The sequence below is a fragment of the Setaria viridis genome, chromosome 1, assembly GCF_005286985.2.
Source record: "Setaria viridis chromosome 1, Setaria_viridis_v4.0, whole genome shotgun sequence".
In the NCBI taxonomy this organism is placed as follows: Eukaryota; Viridiplantae; Streptophyta; class Magnoliopsida; order Poales; family Poaceae; genus Setaria; species Setaria viridis.
The window spans coordinates 26,575,700-26,594,652 of NC_048263.2; the positions used below are offsets into that span (position 1 = coordinate 26,575,700).

The window sequence follows — 18,953 nt, forward strand, 5'->3', positions numbered from 1 at the left end:
TTAGCAACAAATGGCCTCCGAGATGGCTTACCCCATCTAGCGGTTATTGTACTAACATTTTCATGAGAAGACTCGGGTTGCCTTGGAATCTTCTCGATCTTAGCAGAAGCAGCAACAGTGAACAACTGAGCTAACTAAGTTTCTAGCATTATATTAAAACTCGATTGGTTTTTTGAAAGAAGAAGAAAGACCATCAAATTTTATGTGGAGGCTATCCAAGGTTTTCTCGTTGGCAGCTAACTTTTTAGTGATCTTAGCTAGCTCAAAAACAAGATCTCTGAAGGAGGGTTGGTTTGGATTGAAAAATTATCGTTATTACCTCCTTGGTAAGGGCGTTGTTGATTCCACCCTTGGCCTCCTTGTGGATGATATCCGTTGTTGTTGCCGTTCATGTACAACACATCCTCCTGAGTCTCAGGGCAATTATTCTTTGAGTGTCCAGTATTTTCACAAACCTCACATGTCATGTGAGAATCCATAGCTTGAATGGTGTTGGACATGGTAGCTTTCTCTTTGGTGTAGACATCCAATATTTTCATAAGGAGGTCCATCTTAGCAGTAAGCATGTCCGCTTCCTTGACAGTATGCGTACCTCTCTATCGGGGTTGGAGTTGTTCATCGCTCCACCCTTGATTCGAGACCATCTTCTCGATCAATGTTGTAGCAGCATCAATGGTAAGCGAAAAGAAGGCTCCTCTAGCAGCAGCATCAATATGGCCTCGGGCTGTCGGAGTCAACCCGTTGTAGAAATTCTGAATAATGAGCCATTTATCCATCCCGTGGTTAGGACAGGCCAGGATGTACTCCTGAAGCCTTTCCCACACCTCGGGAATTGATTTTGTACCTGCTTGCTGGAAACTTGAAATCCTCCCACGAAGGGTATTGGTTTTGCCTAATGGGAAGAACTTCGCGAGGAATGCCACAGAGCATTTATCCCATGTATTAATATCCGAACGGCTCGCATAGAACCATTGCTTCGCTCTCCTGAGAAGAGAAATTGGGAACGGTCGGAGATGAATAGCATCTTCAATCACCCCTCTAATGGTGAAGGTGTTGTAGATCTCAAGGAACTGCTGCAGATGGGCGCTAGCGTCCTCGTTGGCTTTCCCATAGAATGGGCTAATCTGCTCCATGGTAATGAGACCTATCTTGATCTCGAAGCTTGCGTTCCCCGTGTCCACCTCAGGACCTTTCAGCACCTGAGAGGCTGAGGGAGCGAAGTACTCACAAAGAGTCTTCTAGGCCATAGTGTTTGATGTAGATGGTGCAAAGGAACCTAGGTCGACTGCCGAGAGAGTAATCTGAGTAGAAACGACAAGAGATCGTACCCTTCTCACAAGTGACTCCAGATTCTCAGTGAAATTTGTCGGTAAGTCAAAACCAGTCATACACTACCTGTCTTCACATCAAAGATAGAGAAGACATATCAAGGTTAGCCTGCTTGAGTAAAGATCTACCAACTATGAATATAAACATATACAAAATAAAAACTTTTAACCAATGCCTTCCCCGACAATGGCACAAGAAATGCTTGTTGCTATATTTAGCGATCATGAATAAATCCGCAATACCATTGTAGCATTTCACCCAAGAGTATTCCCAAGGGTATCGTATTTCCTAAAGGAAGGCGGGTAGGTCAAAAGAGTTTACTATGCATATGAGTATACCATAGATGGATAGAGACAATACTCAAGGCAGGGGTAAGATAGATAGATAGATATGTAGTATGGCGCACACAGGAATCATCTCAATATAACTAAGTTAGGGAGAAGGAGTAAGAGTTAGCTCTAGGTTCATATGTACTTCCTATATACTGCACAGATCATACAAGCATAACATACATACATATTGTATAGAACTCAGGCCTATGCACCCAGGCACACACGGGGAGGCAGTACCAATACTAGTTCCACCTAATAAAGTTACTGCTAATTTACAAACTCTTACAGCATACCTGAACGTGGAGGATTACAAAGGACCAACAAGGCTGTCACCACCTGCGACCTACCTCTACGGCCCGTGGGGCAAACTCATATCCAATGAAGCTAAGCAATCCAAGCACCATGCTTGCATTGTTAACAACACTCCAGCTAACCCGAGCTATTGTGACAAGGGCTGAAGCCGCCATAGAAATGGTCATTGAACCAATATCGTAGCATAGATCAACTAAGTTATACAAGGTATATATGCACATAGAGTATGTACTGAAGCATGATCTCAAGGCATACATAAGCGCATATACGCCTATACTATGATAGCAAGGGTAGTTTGTGTTCTCCGGTTGAATTTCATAAGGCATACATTGGTGGGTCCCAATGGAGGTTGTGTGTGTTCTCCGGTGGATTGAGCAGATTGTGATAGTTTGTGGGCCCTTCAATCCATGGGATGCACACGTGGCAACCTCCCATTGGTTAGAAACGTGTTTCTTGGATCCATAGAGTGTGCTTTTTCCATCCTTTTATGCTATTTCACCTGCAACCAAATATTCTCTAAGGACAAGTGGAACTACATTATTCGAAACCAAATATGCATGTAAGAAATGTCAATCCTCCTTTATTCTTGAGTATATTGATGGTCATATTTGGTACTTAACAACCGTCAACAAAAAGCAAGCAAACCCGAAAAAGCATAAAACTATAGAAGGAGATACTTAGATCGCTAAGAATATGAACACATCTATTACTTCACCATGAATGATTGTACATCATAAGATCACCACCGGGACCCTACCTTGATCTTTATTACTCCTAGCTCCAAAACTCCGGCATGGATCTTCCTCGCAGGGTGATCACGTCGACCAAGGCTTAGCTATGTTAATCCCTAGATAACTGCATGTCCCTCGGTTCTCCAAAAAGGTGTCCCTCAAGCTCCTTCTGCTTCTCTGCTGCTTCACTTCGAGTATGTCATTTTGGATATGGGGCTCGGTGGATTTTTGGAGTATTTATAGTCTGGAGAGCATGTGGCAAAAATTGGAAGGCAAGGGGGCAAAAGAAACCCCTGGGATAATCAGCCTAGGTGGGTCCAGGCCGATCGGTCTGGGCCTTTCCTTTGGCCCCTCGTGTCCTGCTTCATTCCCAAGTCATCTCAGGTATTCTAGAATCTTCTTTTCACTTGCATGTGGGTCTAGCATGACGATAGCTTCATGATGAGATTGATCTTTGATAACTTTCCAAATCTCCGCTTGATCCTCTTTGATCCCGAACTGATCATTGCCATATCTTCATAAACTTAGCCCTTAAGTCATCTTGGAGGACTGCTTGCTAGAAACAAGCTCGAGAGGAGGTCCTTAAGTCATCTTCCTAGGCCCGCTAGCCTTCGTCTTCGTTTACTTCGTTGCTTGTTTCAGGCTTTATCAAAAAATGTACCTTTAGGTCAATTTTCTGCAAAAACAGAATATCCTTTAAAATATGATACACATGTGAAAATGACCGGCTCATTAGGTATGATCAATAATTTAGTTATCAAATTCATGTCATTATTGAAGATAAACAGGGGTAAAAGTGTGTCAATAATGAGCGTCAATAAGGCTATGCGCGGCTGTGCCGCCGGCGGTCGCCTCGCAGCTCTGCCTCGTCAAGCGCTGGTGTAGGAGTTAAAGGGAGATAGAAGGGAGAGAGGGGGAAGAAGAAAGGACCTCTTACTCATTGGCAGGTGGACCCGATGTGTTAGGAGAAAAAGAAAGGGGAAAGAGGATCTACTATAGCACAGTCCAAATCAAGGCTTCCCAGCAAGTCAAGATCAAAATTTGTGTCATGCTTAAAAAAAAAACCCCACCACTTTGCATAAATCTGGAGGCAGGAGCATTACGCAGTAATCCCACAAGCTACGCGCGCCATTAGCAATATTTTCGAAATCGAAATCATAATTCAGCGCCGAAACACAAAACGTTTTTCCATTTCCGCAAGCCGCCCACGTAGCAGTACTTCTTTCCGCCTGCGTATTTTTTAGAGCAAATTCCTTATTTGACACTGGAAAAATGAGTCATTCCATTCTTGGCCCTGAAATTTTCTTCATTCCCTATTTGACACTCACTTCAACTTCCGTACCCTATTTGACACTACCATCTGTTCTGTTACTTATCCCGTTAGTAATTGTGGGCCCCGCTATCAGATAATAACGTTTGGATCCAAATTACCCCAAGGCAGCGCACGCAACACGCTCAGGAGAGTCTCCCGTGTGTCTCTCTCCCAGGTCTTTCCTATGCGTCTCTCACTCTCCTAGATTGAGGTGGCGGCCGGCGCCTCCCTCGGGCTGCGTTGATGGTTGCGGCGAGCCCCCCTCCCCCCCCCCCCCCCCGGGGCCGGGGGAGATGGCTATGGTGGGATCCCCCCAGTGGGGCGGGGCGGTTCCGGCGGGATCCTCTGGGCGGGGCGGGACGGCTTCGGCGGGACGGGTCGGTTTCGGCGAGATCCCCCTAGCGAGGCGGGGTGGCTCCGGCGGATGCGGCGGTATCCCCCTAGCGGGGTGGGGCGACTCCGGCGGATGCGGTGGGAGCTCCCTGGCGGGGCGGGGCGGCTCCGGCGAGATCACCCCGGCGGGGCGGGGTGGCTTCGACGGATGCGGCAGGAGCCCCCCGGTGGGGCGCAGAGGATGCTACAGGAGCCCCTGGGCGGGGCGCGCTGGCTTCGGGGAGGCCCCCCCGGTGGGGCGCGCTGGATTTAGAGGGCGCGGAGGCTCCAGGGAGCTCCCCCCGGCGGGGCGCGGAGGCTCCAGGGAGGTGGGGCGCGGAGGCTTCAGGTAGATTGCACGAACTGCTAGTATACCTTGTGCAACTTTTAGTGGAACAAGTGACAAATTGAGATGTGTTGTCCAAGTAAAGGATTGATGGTGTTGTTTTGCGATGAAATGATAAGCAATAAACAAGGATGAGAGTGAGGATGAGGAAAAGGATGAGGATGAAGATGAATTGGAGATTGAATCAGGTACTGAATTAGAGGATGACCAAGAGTTGGTAGGACATGAGGCAGAACATATTCCAAACAGGGAATATAATAAAGAAGACCCTGCTATGGTAGTTGGCTCAACATATCCTAGTATGGCAGAGTTTAAGATTGCATTATCTCAGCATGCAATCAGACATGAATTTGAGTATAACACAGAGAAGAGTGCACCATATAGGTTTAGGGCCTATTGTTCAAGGTGGGAGGAAGATAAGTGCCCATGGAGACTACATGCTTCTACAACAGATGATATGTGCACTGTTGTGGTAATTTTCAGTATAAATAATTTCATTTTTTTTCCTAAATATTTATTCTATTATGTTGGGGTAGCTAAATAGTAATGTTAATATTTTGTAGGTGAAGAAGAACCCTTATGCTCATCAGTGCTCTAGTACAAGGAGGAAGAAGAAGGTCAAGAATGCCACCAAGGATTGGGTATGTGCTAAAGTTAAGGACTGGCTCATTGAAGATGGATCACTAACTGCAATGGTGTTGAAAAAGAAGCTAAAAGAACACTACAAGGTGAGTGTTCACTACAAGAGGGTGTGGAAGGGTAAAGAGCTAGCATTGAGGCAGATTTATGGTGATTGGGATAACAGTTTTGACAATTTATATAGGTTTATGGCACAAGTTGAGAGCATTTGCCGTGGTAGCCTAGTAGTGATAGATCATCACACAATAAATGGGAAGATCAGATTTAAAAGTTTTTTCTTTGCCTTGAAACCATGCATTGATGGGTTCATAAGTGGTTGTAGGCCATACTTAGCAATAGATAGCACTTTCCTAACAGGCAAGTTTAAGGGGCAGTTAGCTAGTGCTTCAGCTATTGATGGTTACAATTGGTTATTTCCAGTTTGCTTTGGAGTATTTGATTCTGAAACAAATGATAATTGGAAATGGTTCATGGAGAGAGTTAGAGAGGCCATAGGATCACCAAGGAGTTTAACCATATGCACTGATGCTGGTCAAGCAGTGATGTCAGGGGTAGGTGATGTGTTCCTAGAGACAGAACATAGGGAATGCATGTTTCACTTGGTGTCCAATTTTAAGAAAAAGTTTCATGGCAAGGTTTTTGATGACCACCTTTGGACGACAGCATACTCATGGAACCCATATTTGTTTGAGAAACATTGGGCTGTAATGGAGGCAGCAAAGCCAAGTGCTACTAATTATCTTAGAAAGTGGCACACTAGGCTATGGACAAGGAGTCAGTTCTCAACCACTTTCAAGGTTGATTATGTAACCAACAACTTGGCTGAGTGTTTCAACAATTGGATTAAGCACCACAAGTCCTTGAACTTGGATGACTTAATGGATAAATTAAGGCAAATGCTTATGATCAAGTGGAACCAAAGTAGAAAAATAGCAGATGGCTTGATTCTACCCTACATAATTAAGAAGCTGAATGAAATGAGTAGAGAATTAAACTTGGAGGTGCTTGAATGCTCAGAAGAAGTTGCTGAAGTTACAACATTGAGGGGTACTGGCTTTAGGTTTGTTGTCAACTTGCAAGATAAGACATGTTCATGTAGACAGTGGCAAGTTTCTGGAATTCCTTGCAAACATGCAGTAGCATTTATCACATCGCTTCACAATGCTCCTCTAGAGAAGTATGTAGACATGTATTACTCTATTGATAAGTTTAGGGCAGCATATCAACACTTAATCCCTGCTATGACTGACAAACGCCAGTGGCCTAAATCAACACATGGATTTTTCATGCATCCACCTCTATTGAAAGCAACTGCTGGTAGGCCAAAAACTGAGAGGTACAAAGGCTGTAGTGAGAATAAGAGGAAAAAAGGACAACACTAGTGCCCTATTTGTACAGGCTATGGGCATCATTGGCACAACTGCAAGAAAGGTAATCCAGAGGACATTGCTGCTATGATGGCTGCGAGGTACTATACATACTAAGTACTTTATTTTTCATTGCATTTTCCTTTTGTCAAAATATAGATTCTAACTACTTCCTTCTTTATCATGCAGAGGACCACCTAAGAAGAAGGCAAAGAAAACCAAAATAGCTGAGTCATTTATTGTGCCTTTGGACAATGAAGCACCAGCTACTTCTATGTCTTTTCCACCAAGGTAAGCTCATGATTTTGTCACTTTTTCCAAAACAACCTGCCATGTTAGCTCACTATTTTGTCACTTTACTTTTGTCATGTTAGCCAAAATTTGGATTCAAATACGAACAGTAAGGATAACCAACTCGTTTCAAGTATTGGAGCATCAAAAAGCGAGGAGATTACATCCAAGAAAATGGCAAATACGGGCAAATCTAGTTCTGGAGCATCAAAAAGGCAATACACATATTTTTAAAAATTGGTCATACTACTATTGCTATTTTGTTGCTACTGTTATATGTAAAAGTCTAGTTCTAGCATACATAGGTCAATTTCAGATTCAAATGAACCTCTGCCTACTGCTGCTCCAGTCAAGGCAAAGAGCAAAAGGAAAATGAAGACTACTAAAAAGAAAACTCCAACTCCTATGCTGCCACTTGACAGCCCTGCAATGGGCACAAGAAGCAAAAGAAGGCTAAACCTGTGATCCTCATGTATCTGTGAATTTGATGTGAATTTGAACTCCTATGATCTTGGATGCGAATTTGAACTCCTGCGAACTTGCGTGTGAATGTGAACTCCTGTGAACTTGCATGTAAATTTGAACTCCTGAATTTGAATTAATATGGTGTCAGTCCGTGAACTTTCTATATCATGTGTCATCATCATGTTTTGTAAATGTTGAAAAAATATTGTATACATGTGTTACAAATCATGAAAAAAAATGTTACGAATCATGCAAAAAATGTTGTATAAATGTTGCAAACCAGCCACCAGCAAAAATTTGAGATAAAAAAACCTGCGCCCAAAAAAGAGAGATGTAAATTGAGGAAAGAAAAAACACCAGAGATCCGCACCTCTGCATGCATGCGCATGCACCCCTTGCATGCATGGCGCCAGCGCCCAGCCTACATGCATGCACCCCCTGATGTATGGTGCCAGCGCCCAGCCACCCCTGCATGCATGTATGGCGCCAACATGCGTCTAGGAGCAAAAATGTCTTCCTAACAGCCACTTAATACCGTTAGGTCATGAATTTAACTATAGTGTCATATAGGAAACGAAAGTTGAAGTAAGTATCAAATAGGGAACGAAGGAAATTTGAGAGGTAAGAAAGAAATGACTTATTTTTCCAAGTATCAAATGAGGAATTTTCTCAATTTTTTACTTCGCCCCCGGCTCCTCGCCGTTTCGTTTTCACCGCCAAAGTGCCCAAACCAAACCAAAGCCGCCAAAGCTGGCGCGGCCTCGAAACAAACCAAAAACCACCTTCACTCACCGACTTGTGGGCCGGGGGATCCTCCACGACCAACGCCAGCCAATAGGAACCCACCACCACTCATCACGCGGATCGCCACCCCGTATCCGCATCATCCGCGCCGTCCATTCCCATCCGACGCCTCTCCCTCCACGCGCTCATCCCCCGAAAAATTTCCGGCTCCCGCTTCCTCCCCCGCTCCCCACCTACAAATACCCGCCCCACCCTATCGCCTCACCTCCCTCCCAAATCTCCCAGCAAATCAAATCCTCCCCCAAATCCCCCGCCCTCTTCTCCCCTCGCCGCCGGCTCGCCGTCCTCCGCCACCCACCAAAAGCCCGCGATGGCCCGCACGAAGCAGACGGCGCGCAAGTCGACGGGCGGCAAGGCCCCGAGGAAGCAGCTGGCGACCAAGGCGGCGCGCAAGTCGGCCCCGGCCACCGGCGGCGTGAAGAAGCCCCACCGCTTCCGCCCCGGCACCGTCGCGCTCCGGGAGATCCGCAAGTACCAGAAGAGCACGGAGCTGCTCATCCGCAAGCTCCCCTTCCAGCGCCTCGTCCGGGAGATCGCGCAGGACTTCAAGACCGACCTCCGCTTCCAGTCCTCCGCCGTCGCCGCGCTGCAGGAGGCCGCCGAGGCCTACCTCGTCGGGCTCTTCGAGGACACCAACCTCTGCGCCATCCACGCCAAGCGCGTCACCATCATGCCCAAGGACATCCAGCTCGCGCGCCGCATCAGGGGCGAGAGGGCCTGAGCGACGCGATCTGCCCCCATGGTCGACGCCGCTGTTGCTTCCTTCCTTTTGGTGTCTGCTTGTACTTGTAGGATCTGTGTTTCTCTTGGGTTCCTCCTGGTCGCTTGTTATTAGTATCGATATGGTTGTGTCAGTAGTGCTGGGAGCTGTTTTCGGTCGCTTGGTAATCTTCTTGTTTATCTTGCACTGATGCTGCTGCTGCTGTAATTTGATATGTTATCTTAATGGAAATGAAATGTGCTTCTCAAATCTTCAATCTTGTCATTCTGGCCTCCGAGCTTCTGTGCTGTAGTTACCATGGCGAAATGCAGTATCAGGGCAATTCCATTGTGAATTTGTGCTGTATGTTATGGATTCTGTAAGCATCATTTTGCTTATGTTAAATTTCAGGCAACTAATAACTGGAAGACCATTTTAGGATTTCTAGAACTTATAGCTGACTGATTTTTTTTCAAAAATCCTATCTGAAATTTGTTTTGGTCTCATCAGCATGTTCAGTGCTGACTGTTAGTTCAGCAGTTCTAAGGCCTCTTCCTAGTACCTAGCTCTAAGCAAGAGCACTCTAAGAGACAATCCTTTTCTGATGATCAGTATTTAGCACATAGTTTATAACATGAATGATCCCATAGGTCATCCTCACGTAATTTTGAAGTGTGTGTATAAGACTATCTAGGTAGCTCTTCTCTCTCCTATTAAAATATAAGAGTTAACTATTGGAGGAGGCGTAAGTGTTTTCTTGGAAGTGTGTTGTGAAGTTTTGGTTAGATTTTTGTTTTAGGGGGTGTTTGGTTCTTTAGGAGCTTCTAAAATTCCTGTTACATCGAATGTTTAGATACTAATTAGAAGTATTAAATATAGACTAATTACAAAACCAATTGCACCGATGGAGGTTAATTTGCGAGACGAATCTATTAAGCCTAACTAGTCCATAATTTGACAATGTGATGCTACAGTAAATATGTGCTAATGATGGATTAATTAGGCTTAATAGATTCGTCTCGCGAATTAGCTTCCATCTGTGTAATTAGTTTTATAATTAGCTCATGTTTAGTCCTCCTAATTAGCCTCCGAATATTCGATGTGATATAAATTTTAGTCCGGACTAAAGATTCAAACACCTTACGGTTCCCAGATTCGTAGTCAGTCACCATCTTAAATTGTTTTTTTGAGGTGCTACCATTTTCATGTGGTACTTGTGCCGTGCTTGATGACTGCTGGATGAATTCTGTGCTGTACGTTTCGGATTCATGAGACAGGATTTTGCTCACGTTACAATTCAGCTGCACCATTCTCAACAAATCAAATGGCCATTCTAGCAACCAACGAGTTAATGACCTGAAGAAACCATCATTTCAAGTGTTTCTGGACATATACCTGATTGATTTATAGTCCTGCGCAAAAGAATTGTAAATTGACATGTGCACAAATACAAAGCTGGCAGAATTCGCAAGTATAGAACATGAATCTCCTCATCAAAAGGTAAGATCAAAACAAGGTAATGTGAAAGATTTGTACAGTTAGGCCTGTGCCATCCATAATAGTAGCAGCTAAGAGCCTAAGACTATGCTAATCTATCCTAGAAAACAAAATCTGGTTTTAAAAGGTTATGCACAGACTGTCGTCTACCACTACAGATTCTGCTCGACTGCTACTTCTAATAGCTGTACAGAGCGATCACAGTTAGGGGCTGCTTGGTTCCTGGCCTCCATTGGCCACGCCACGCACGCCCGCGCCACAGCCTGTGGCGGGCTTTCAAGGCGCCACAGCCAGCGGGCGCAAATGCTGTTGGCTGTGCTGTGGCGTGGGTACTGTAGCTGTGACGAGCTGTGGCCAACAACCAAGCACCCCCTTAGTCACAAAGATGAATGCTCCTCCATGCCTCGCGTACGATGTGGATGCACCCATGTGAATTAGTCTGAAATAGCTAATCAGATTACATCTGAATTTAAGGTGCCAATTGCTGATTGATGCACAGAATCAGTCTGAATTTCAGAAACCAGCCAGATATTAGACTTCATTTCTGCATGCTGCGTGGCTTGTGGAAACTCAGGAAGGCAAATGCTGAGTGCTTCCAGTCACTGATTGATAGATAGTAGACATTATCCTGACGAGGTGGTTGGTCCATTGCATCATAACTGTTATTTACTGCAACTACAACCCCTGAAAAATATGGAAAACAAACAGACGAAACCAGCAAGTAATTTTATCTCCTCTTAACTGATGCATTAAGCATAGTTGACTCAAACAGAAAAAGGCACGGAAATAAACAACTGTACTCATATACCTGCTGATTATGTTGGCTGTAACTTGATGGATCAGAAGCACAATATGGATCAAGACCTAGTTCCTGAAAGGCTATGACTGTGTGAAGCTAGGGCTTAAGCCTGGCTGCATTTTCTAATAGTGCAATTGGCCCATTGGAACTGGACTTGAAAGGCCTTCCTGTACAAAAAAAAAGGAAGAATCAGCCTTACAATATATTTGAAATGAAATGAGCATAGTTTTCTCAAAACACACGAATATACAAATGGAAAAGCTAATAAATCTCACCCGAGTGTTTTAGAGGGCCCTAACATCTCACGGTGAGTACATAAGCTAAGAAAGATTAAAGCATTTTATTTTTATAGCATCTTAACGGCCACCCGCTCCTCTCGTTGTCCCTGAGTGCTACAGATTTTCTATGCTTCCAGGGAAGTTCATATGACATATCAAGTACAACAATCTGAAGAGTTCCATACTATGCTTCACTCCTAGATAACTATGCAAATATAAAGCACAAGTCAAGGTTTTGATTCTACCTACTTAGCTCCCATCACAAAGGTGAAGCATAGAAGCACTACCCCGAAAGGAAATCCAAGGATTTGCTGCAGGGTTTAACGGAAAGGAAGATTTAATAAATAGCATATTCGTGCCATTAATGAGGGTTTACACATGGATATTTTTCATCATAAATTCTAGCACAATGCTCAACTACAAGAGACATATAATGCAAATCCACCACTATAATAAAGGACAATGCTGAAATTACCCTTAGGCCCCGTTTGGTATGAAGGAATTGGAATCTATTTAATGGAGTAGGCTAATTTATATTGGAATGTGGCATTCCACAACTTTCCAAAGTTTATATATAAGCCTATCTTAAATTCATGGGGTGGGAGATGGAAATTGATTCTATAGATTATGGTTATTAGAATGGAATTCAATTCTTATAGCACGCTCTTAGACTCGCTTCTCTATAGTAGAAGTGCAGCATATAAGTATCTCTCCCATATCACCAACTATAATATACAACTATATTCCACATACAATTATATTAGCTTAATTAATTTGTGTCTAAATTATGATTATTATGATGGAATTCAATTCCAATGATCCAAACGGGGCCTTAATGAATCCTGTACAGTTTGGGTAGGAGTATCCAACATGAAAAATTGCACCGCAGGTTGTTCTAGCTGCAGTGTTTTCTTATTCTGCAACCCTTTTTTGATGCAACTTCTTGTTTGACTTTTATCTTTATGACCTTTCTTTTTGGTTTTCTTTGCTCTTTTATTGCTTGAATAATTCATTGCATGTTCTGACTCATTGTCGGTGGCACTAACAGACAAGGATATCTGGATGTCCACAGTATCAGGCTCACAGGCTGATGCATCTATGCTGGTTTGTTTCCAAATAATTCCTTCAACTTTCTTACTCATTTCTACTGAACATTGCTCTAGAGCTCTGTATGATTCCTCACATACTGATGCCCTAGCAACAAGTCTAGCAAATACAGGGCACAAGTATTGGTAGCGATTAGAAAATTCTAATGTAGTATCTTCCTGAACTTTTCGATCATCAACTTGTGATGTCAAACACCTCGCATATTTGGTCCACCTCTTCAAGATATACCTATGAGGCAGGTACTTTATATCCATTGTATCTAAAATTTTCAAAGCATGGCTGCACAGGAAACCAAGAGTCTCAAACTTCCTACATGAACATAAAACAGTCTGCTCGGAAGGATTTCCATAGACTTTATGCTTCCTTTCTTTATCAAGAATGGCAACAATATACTCACGGCAGGGGCCACTTTCATCATGACTCACAATGTATGCTGACTGGAACTCTTCGTATTCTTCTTGGAAAAGCTGAAATATCATATCGGTATAGGCCTCAGAAGCTTGTATCAGAATAGGAGCTCTAATCTTAAAGTCTGGCAACTTTAGCTTGGAACTGAATTCGATCTCCAATTCTGTATACCGTCTGTCATCCACCACTTTCTGAAGGTGCTTCATGAACAGAGTAATATCTACATCTGTTCTCAAATAATCCCCTACATCAGAATGCAGACGTTCATTCAATTGTGTGTTCTTCATACCAGCTGAAAATGTCCACTTCATGTATGGCCCAGCCCATTTTTCTTTTTCTTCAAATACCTTTTGCAACCACACATTGCCATGAAGGCTATACTTATTGATCATAACTTCCCAAGAAGTAAAAAGCTCCCTCTCTTCCTCATAATAATTGATGCATGCCTTGAATTCCTTCATGAAATCACAGTCCCTTTTAATAAGGTAATTTATGTTACTTTTTGCAGTCTGCTTCAGGTGCCATGTACATAGAGCATGGCATGTGTCAGGCATTACCATTGAGATGGCCATCCCTACATATGCATCTTGACGGTAAAAAATAGTCCTAGGTGCACATCCAGACATTGCATTCAAGAACGTGTCAAACAGCCAATGGAATGATTCTACAGTCCCATCATACATAAGTGCCATTCCTAGCAAAACGGTCTCCCCATAATTGTTAAACCCAACAAACGAAGCAAAGGGCCGGAGATCCATGCTGTCCCTGGATACAATATCAAAGGAAACAACGTCACCAAATTGACTAAAATCAGTGATCATCTTCACATCTGCCCAGAAAATGTTCGCAACTTTGTCTTCAGTGTCCAGCTGTACAGCATGATAAAATAAAGGGTCAGCTCGAGATTGGTCTTGGAGGTAGTTCAAAAGTGCAGCAGCTTCTCCATACTCGATTTCCCTTTGCCTCCTAATTCTTAGAGGGCGTTGCCATTCTCTGGAAGTAACGGCATTGTCCCCTATAACAGAATTTCTGCTTTCAGGCTCACATGCACTAGTCACATTACTGGAATTGTTGGCTTGTGCTGATTGAATATCAACTAACTTCCTCTGTAAGGGATTAGCACAGGATGGAACAACCAAAGGATGGTTGTGCTTTGGCTCAAAACCATATACTTCATACTTTGTGCTATCATTGTTGTGCCTCACAGTCAGACATGCCTTACATCCTGTTCTTGTATCGGGCTGCGGAGTCTTGGAACGGTTGGTTCTTTTATCCATGGACTTAAATCCTTCCCTTGAACAAACATACTTGCTGGAGCTTATCTCTCCATTTTTCCTGCTTTTATTAGCATATTCCCTTCGGACAGTAAACCCCACCTTCCATGCATAATTAAGGTAGAACTCATATGCCTCGAGTTCAGAGTCAAATTCTCGACCCAACCTTGGCGTATAATCCCCAGCTGCCTCTTGGAGACTTGCAATGCTCCGACGAGCTTCTGTGTCCCCTAAAGTGTTTCCATGGTAAAAAGTTGAATTTCAGTCTCTAATTTGGTGATAAACCCACAACTCACAAGAAACTAACATTAAAAATTTAGGAGCCTGATCGACAGGGAATGAATGGATAACATTAGTTTTTCAGGTGTCGAATAAGGAATAGTCTTACTTTGTCCGTGTCCCTAACTCCTTGAAGAACTTAATTTTACAGCACAGCTGCTGTGGTAAGTTGAAGCAAATTACTGAGTTTAGCCCTAGTGCAGGACAGAACAGCTGGACTACTTGCCCAGCACATTTAAAATCAGGAGTTAGACAGGTAGGAAGCATTATTGGCTAGGCAATATGGAATTAGGGTGTGCTTGCGCACACTGACTAGCGAATTTACTCCATTTCTAGGCGAATCCCGAAACGGAACCCACATAGCTACAAGAATAGGATTCGTAAGTTTAGGAACTATTCTAGCGATGGAGCCATCGACAAGTCAGTAGAAAGGGTCATAAAAGAGAGACCTGCTCGGGCCGGTGGCGGAGCAGGAGGATCCGGCGGGGGTTCCCTCGAGGTCGAGCCCATCGCCGGAGTCTGCGGGCGAGCGGTCGGGCGGCGAGGCAGCGAGGGGGCGCGAGGACGCTGGGAATGGAGAAGTCCTAGAACCGTGGTGCGGTGTAGGGCAGGCCGCTCTCCGGTGTCCGGTCGCTGCGCGCCCGGGCTTACCGGTCCCCCCGGCGGCGAGGTTGGGTTGGATTCCTTCGCTTCGCCGGCGAGAGAGAAGTGATCTGTGGGCGAGACGTGAAGTGGGCCGAAAAGGCCAGCTGGTCCGTTTTCCTGGGCCAGGCCCATAATCTGCGGCCCGTTATCCCCATCTTCAAGTTCAACGGCTAAATGCATTTTCTCCGGAAAAGGAGGCGGAGATCCGGTGCAGTGGCACGATCCACTGCAAGTTTAAGCACTGCTGCTGCATGCAATCCTGGTCATCCATTTCTCCGGTGAACGATTCAGATTTGTGCTACAGTGTTCAACAGTTCTGTACAATAACCAGATGAATAGCGTCGCACAGTATCTATGATGCAGAACAGTGTCCCCTCAGTCCCTCACAGCAGCCGATTGCTTGAGTTGCAGCCACTGCGTGGGATCCTCATCTGAAGAAAGGACTCCTGCTAGATTGCAAACACGAGATCTGCACACTGCTCGAGCATTCGATTCGAATTTCAATAGCTACCTCTTCCTAGTGTCGACGCGAACACGATCGAATCGTCTCGCAATGACATTGCTCAAGTCAGTTACGAATAAATTTCAAAAGAAAAAAGTCAGTTACGGGAGGGAGAGGTGAAAATATACCCAACCACTTTGCCACTTGCAACGGCGAGTATGCAATAGGCAGAGATGACCATTCCATCACTTTCAAGCAGAAAAGGCTTTTTTTTAAAAAAATGGCTAGAGAATCACGCCCAGGATTCTCATTTCTCAAGACGATGCACAGAATTCCCTTTGTCGTCGTCGTCAGATGTCCAAATGCTCCTCGACCGCGTGTTTGTTTTTTTGGCTCGCGATCACGCCTAACTTTGCGCCCGTAATCGACGAAAAAGAAACCCGAGGCGCGGAACACTGTTAGCTCTGTCTGAGCCGCCGGTTGCGGCGGTTGGCAAAAACGAATCGGGTTGCATCAGTTGCCACTACCTCCGGTCGTCGATCGTTCCAGTACTCGTTCACAGCAATTAAATTGATCGCATGTTTTTCCAAGGTGAAAGCTACACTCACTCGAGTGAGGGATGTTTGGATACTAGATGCTAAACTTTAGCAGTATCACATCAGATGTTCGGATGCTATTAGGAGGACTAAATATAAGCTAATTATAAAACTAATTGCAGAACCATGTGCTAATGATGGATTAATTAGGCTTAAAATATTCATCTCGCAAATTAGACTACATCTGTGCAATTATTTTTGTAATTAGCCTATGTTTAATATTCCTAATTAGTATCCAAATATCCGATGTGACAGGTGCTAAACTTTAGTGGGGTGTATCCAAACACCCCCTGATTTGTGCACGTGATGTTGCGTTTCTTCTCCAACTCCGACTAAATTCTAACAAAATTAGAGGTTCCGAGTTAGAGATTCGAGTTAGGGGTTTCTAAGGTGAGAGCTCACCGGCAACTCTAGGGGGAAGGTGGGCCCGGCAGAGGTAGCGAGCGCGGAGGGTGGTGAGGCGCGTTGGCAGTGGCGCGGCCGATCGGGAGGCCGGTTGGGCGGTGCTGGGGTGGGGGAACGACATCCGTGATGGCGGTGGTGGGAGCTGAGGTGGCGGCGGGAGGAGTAGGAAGGCGGCCGCCGTGGGCGGGCTAGGGTCTCGCCGGGTGGGGGCATAAGGGGGTGGCGGGTAAGGAAAAAATACAGCAGCTAGTTGAAGCTGATAGGAGGTAGAAGATACATTTGAGCCGTCGGATGATAATTGGATGGCTCAAAAATCGAGTGAGGAAGCTTTTGTTTCAAGTAGACGGGCCATATTCCAACCAAAAAGTCTGTTACCGCTCTTTACATTTCACTGTTAGGTGATTCCTCTGAACGCACGAGCTCATATACGAGTATTATATATTTTTCTTTCTGATGGCAAAGAGGTTATTAGGTCTTCGTATGGAAGATGGACTGAAAATTGATGCCGTCGTGCCCGTCTTTTCTCCTCCTACTTCCTGTAGCCTGAAGGTCTGTTGCAAGGAAGAATTCATCGGCTCAGAGCCCTGCCAACAAAGTTTTTTAGCGGGATATTGAATTATTTGTCATCCTTACATATGGCACGGCGCGGCTCGGGGCCAGGAGGCGGTGGCCGGCGGCGCAGCTAGGCGAGGGCGAGCAGGAGCTCGGGAGGAGGCCGGCCATGGTTGAACAGAAAAAAGATAGAGAGTAAAGAGGGATCATCTAAGGATGACAGTGGCCTCGGCGGCTAACGGAATACAAACACTATTATTTCATCTGTCCTCGTCCCTCCAACCAAACAACGAAACTAGGACGCCTCCATCCCTCCAACCAAACACCAAGTGGGATCATCTCATCCTAAAAAAGAGGATGATCCTGTCCCGTCCCACTTGTCCTTCATCCAAACACACCCTAAATATCCCCCTTTTGGTGCCCTGTTCGGAACAAAGGAAGTCTTTTTCTCCCAATGGTATGACTGGCTGGAAAACCCTTTGAAGTTTATATGACTAGGCTACTCCCATTGTGCTGTACAATAACACTTTACATTGTCATTTTAGGTAAATACAAGTATGATAGCCATATATTGCATAGTATCCTAGTGTCATTTAAAGCATTCACAAAATTGTCTAGTATCAAATATCGAGCTCAAAATATAACTTTTTTTTTTGCGAAATACTGTATCTTAATTGTTGCATATGTCGTACTGTCTATGACAAGGACCCAAAGCATCTACACAATTTTCTAATTTGGATATCAAGCCTAAGTTATATCTTAATTGTCGCACAACAATTGTACGTATGTCGACGGACCTCAAAGGATTTACGCAATTTTTTAGTCTTGATATTGGTCCAAGCTATATCTTAATTGTTGAGTGTGCAAACCTATGCCAATAGTCTAGATAATTCGTAATTTTCTAATCTTGGATATCTAGCCTTAGCTTGATTTTAATTGTTGCATGTGTTCTCCTATGATAATGGATTCAAAATGTTTATTATTTTCTAATTTTGGATATCAGGCCCAAGCTATATCTTATACCTATGCCAATGACTTTAAATCATTTACATGTTTTCCTAGTATTGGATATCAACTCCAAGATGTATCTTGATTTTTGTATTATGGTATCTATGACAATGGATCCAAATCATCTATAAGTTTCTAATTTTGATATCTAGCCTATAATGTATCTTAGTTGTTGCTTGTGTTGTACTATGACAATAGATCCAAAGCACTTATAATTTTTGAGCCTGCTTGGTTGGGTGCCAAAGTTTGCCCTACCAAAATTAGGACATGCCTAAAAATTTTGACCATCACTTGGTTCATAAAAAAAGTTGCACCAACATTTGTAGCCAAAATCATGGCAAGACGTTAGAAAGTTCTTGAAGCTCACATGAAGGAAAATATTGGTTGCCATATTTTGGCACTAAACCAAATGAATACAAAATTTTCTTGCCCTAATCTTGATAGACCTTGATTTTAGCTATATTGGGTTGGCAAAAGTTGGTATCCAACCAAGCAGGCTCTTAGTCTTGATAAATGCCACATACTATCTTATTTGCATGTCTTGTACCTACGACAATGGATTCAAAGCATTTATACAATTTTCTAGTATCAGATATCAAGCTGAAGATGTATCTTAATTATTGCATGTGTTGTGTCTACGCAATGGATTCAAAACATTTACAA

General features: G+C 44.0%; 2 protein-coding genes across 3 annotated transcripts; one reads left to right on the forward strand and one right to left on the reverse strand.

Annotated features, from left to right (window-relative positions):
- The first annotated feature begins 8,504 nt into the window (after positions 1-8,504).
- On the forward strand, positions 8,505-9,270 carry LOC117862385 (histone H3.2). Its single transcript, XM_034745881.2, has one exon. The coding sequence runs from the start codon at positions 8,611-8,613 to the stop codon at positions 9,019-9,021; it is 411 nt and encodes a 136-aa protein (XP_034601772.1). The 5' UTR covers positions 8,505-8,610; the 3' UTR covers positions 9,022-9,270.
- A 1,168-nt stretch (positions 9,271-10,438) lies between these two features.
- On the reverse strand, positions 10,439-15,337 carry LOC117860302 (protein FAR1-RELATED SEQUENCE 5). Of its 2 annotated transcripts, XM_072293323.1 has the most exons (4): positions 15,092-15,337; positions 11,820-14,593; positions 11,306-11,463; positions 10,439-11,181 (listed from the first exon to the last, which is right to left on the reverse strand). In XM_072293323.1, the coding sequence occupies exons 1-2, from the start codon at positions 15,150-15,152 to the stop codon at positions 12,381-12,383; spliced, it is 2,274 nt and encodes a 757-aa protein (XP_072149424.1). In that variant the 5' UTR covers positions 15,153-15,337; the 3' UTR covers positions 10,439-11,181; positions 11,306-11,463; positions 11,820-12,380. The 2 variants fall into 2 exon arrangements, with proteins under 2 accessions (XP_072149424.1, XP_072149423.1); XM_072293322.1 differs by having other exon boundaries at positions 11,306-14,593.
- Positions 15,338-18,953: the final 3,616 nt, after the last annotated feature.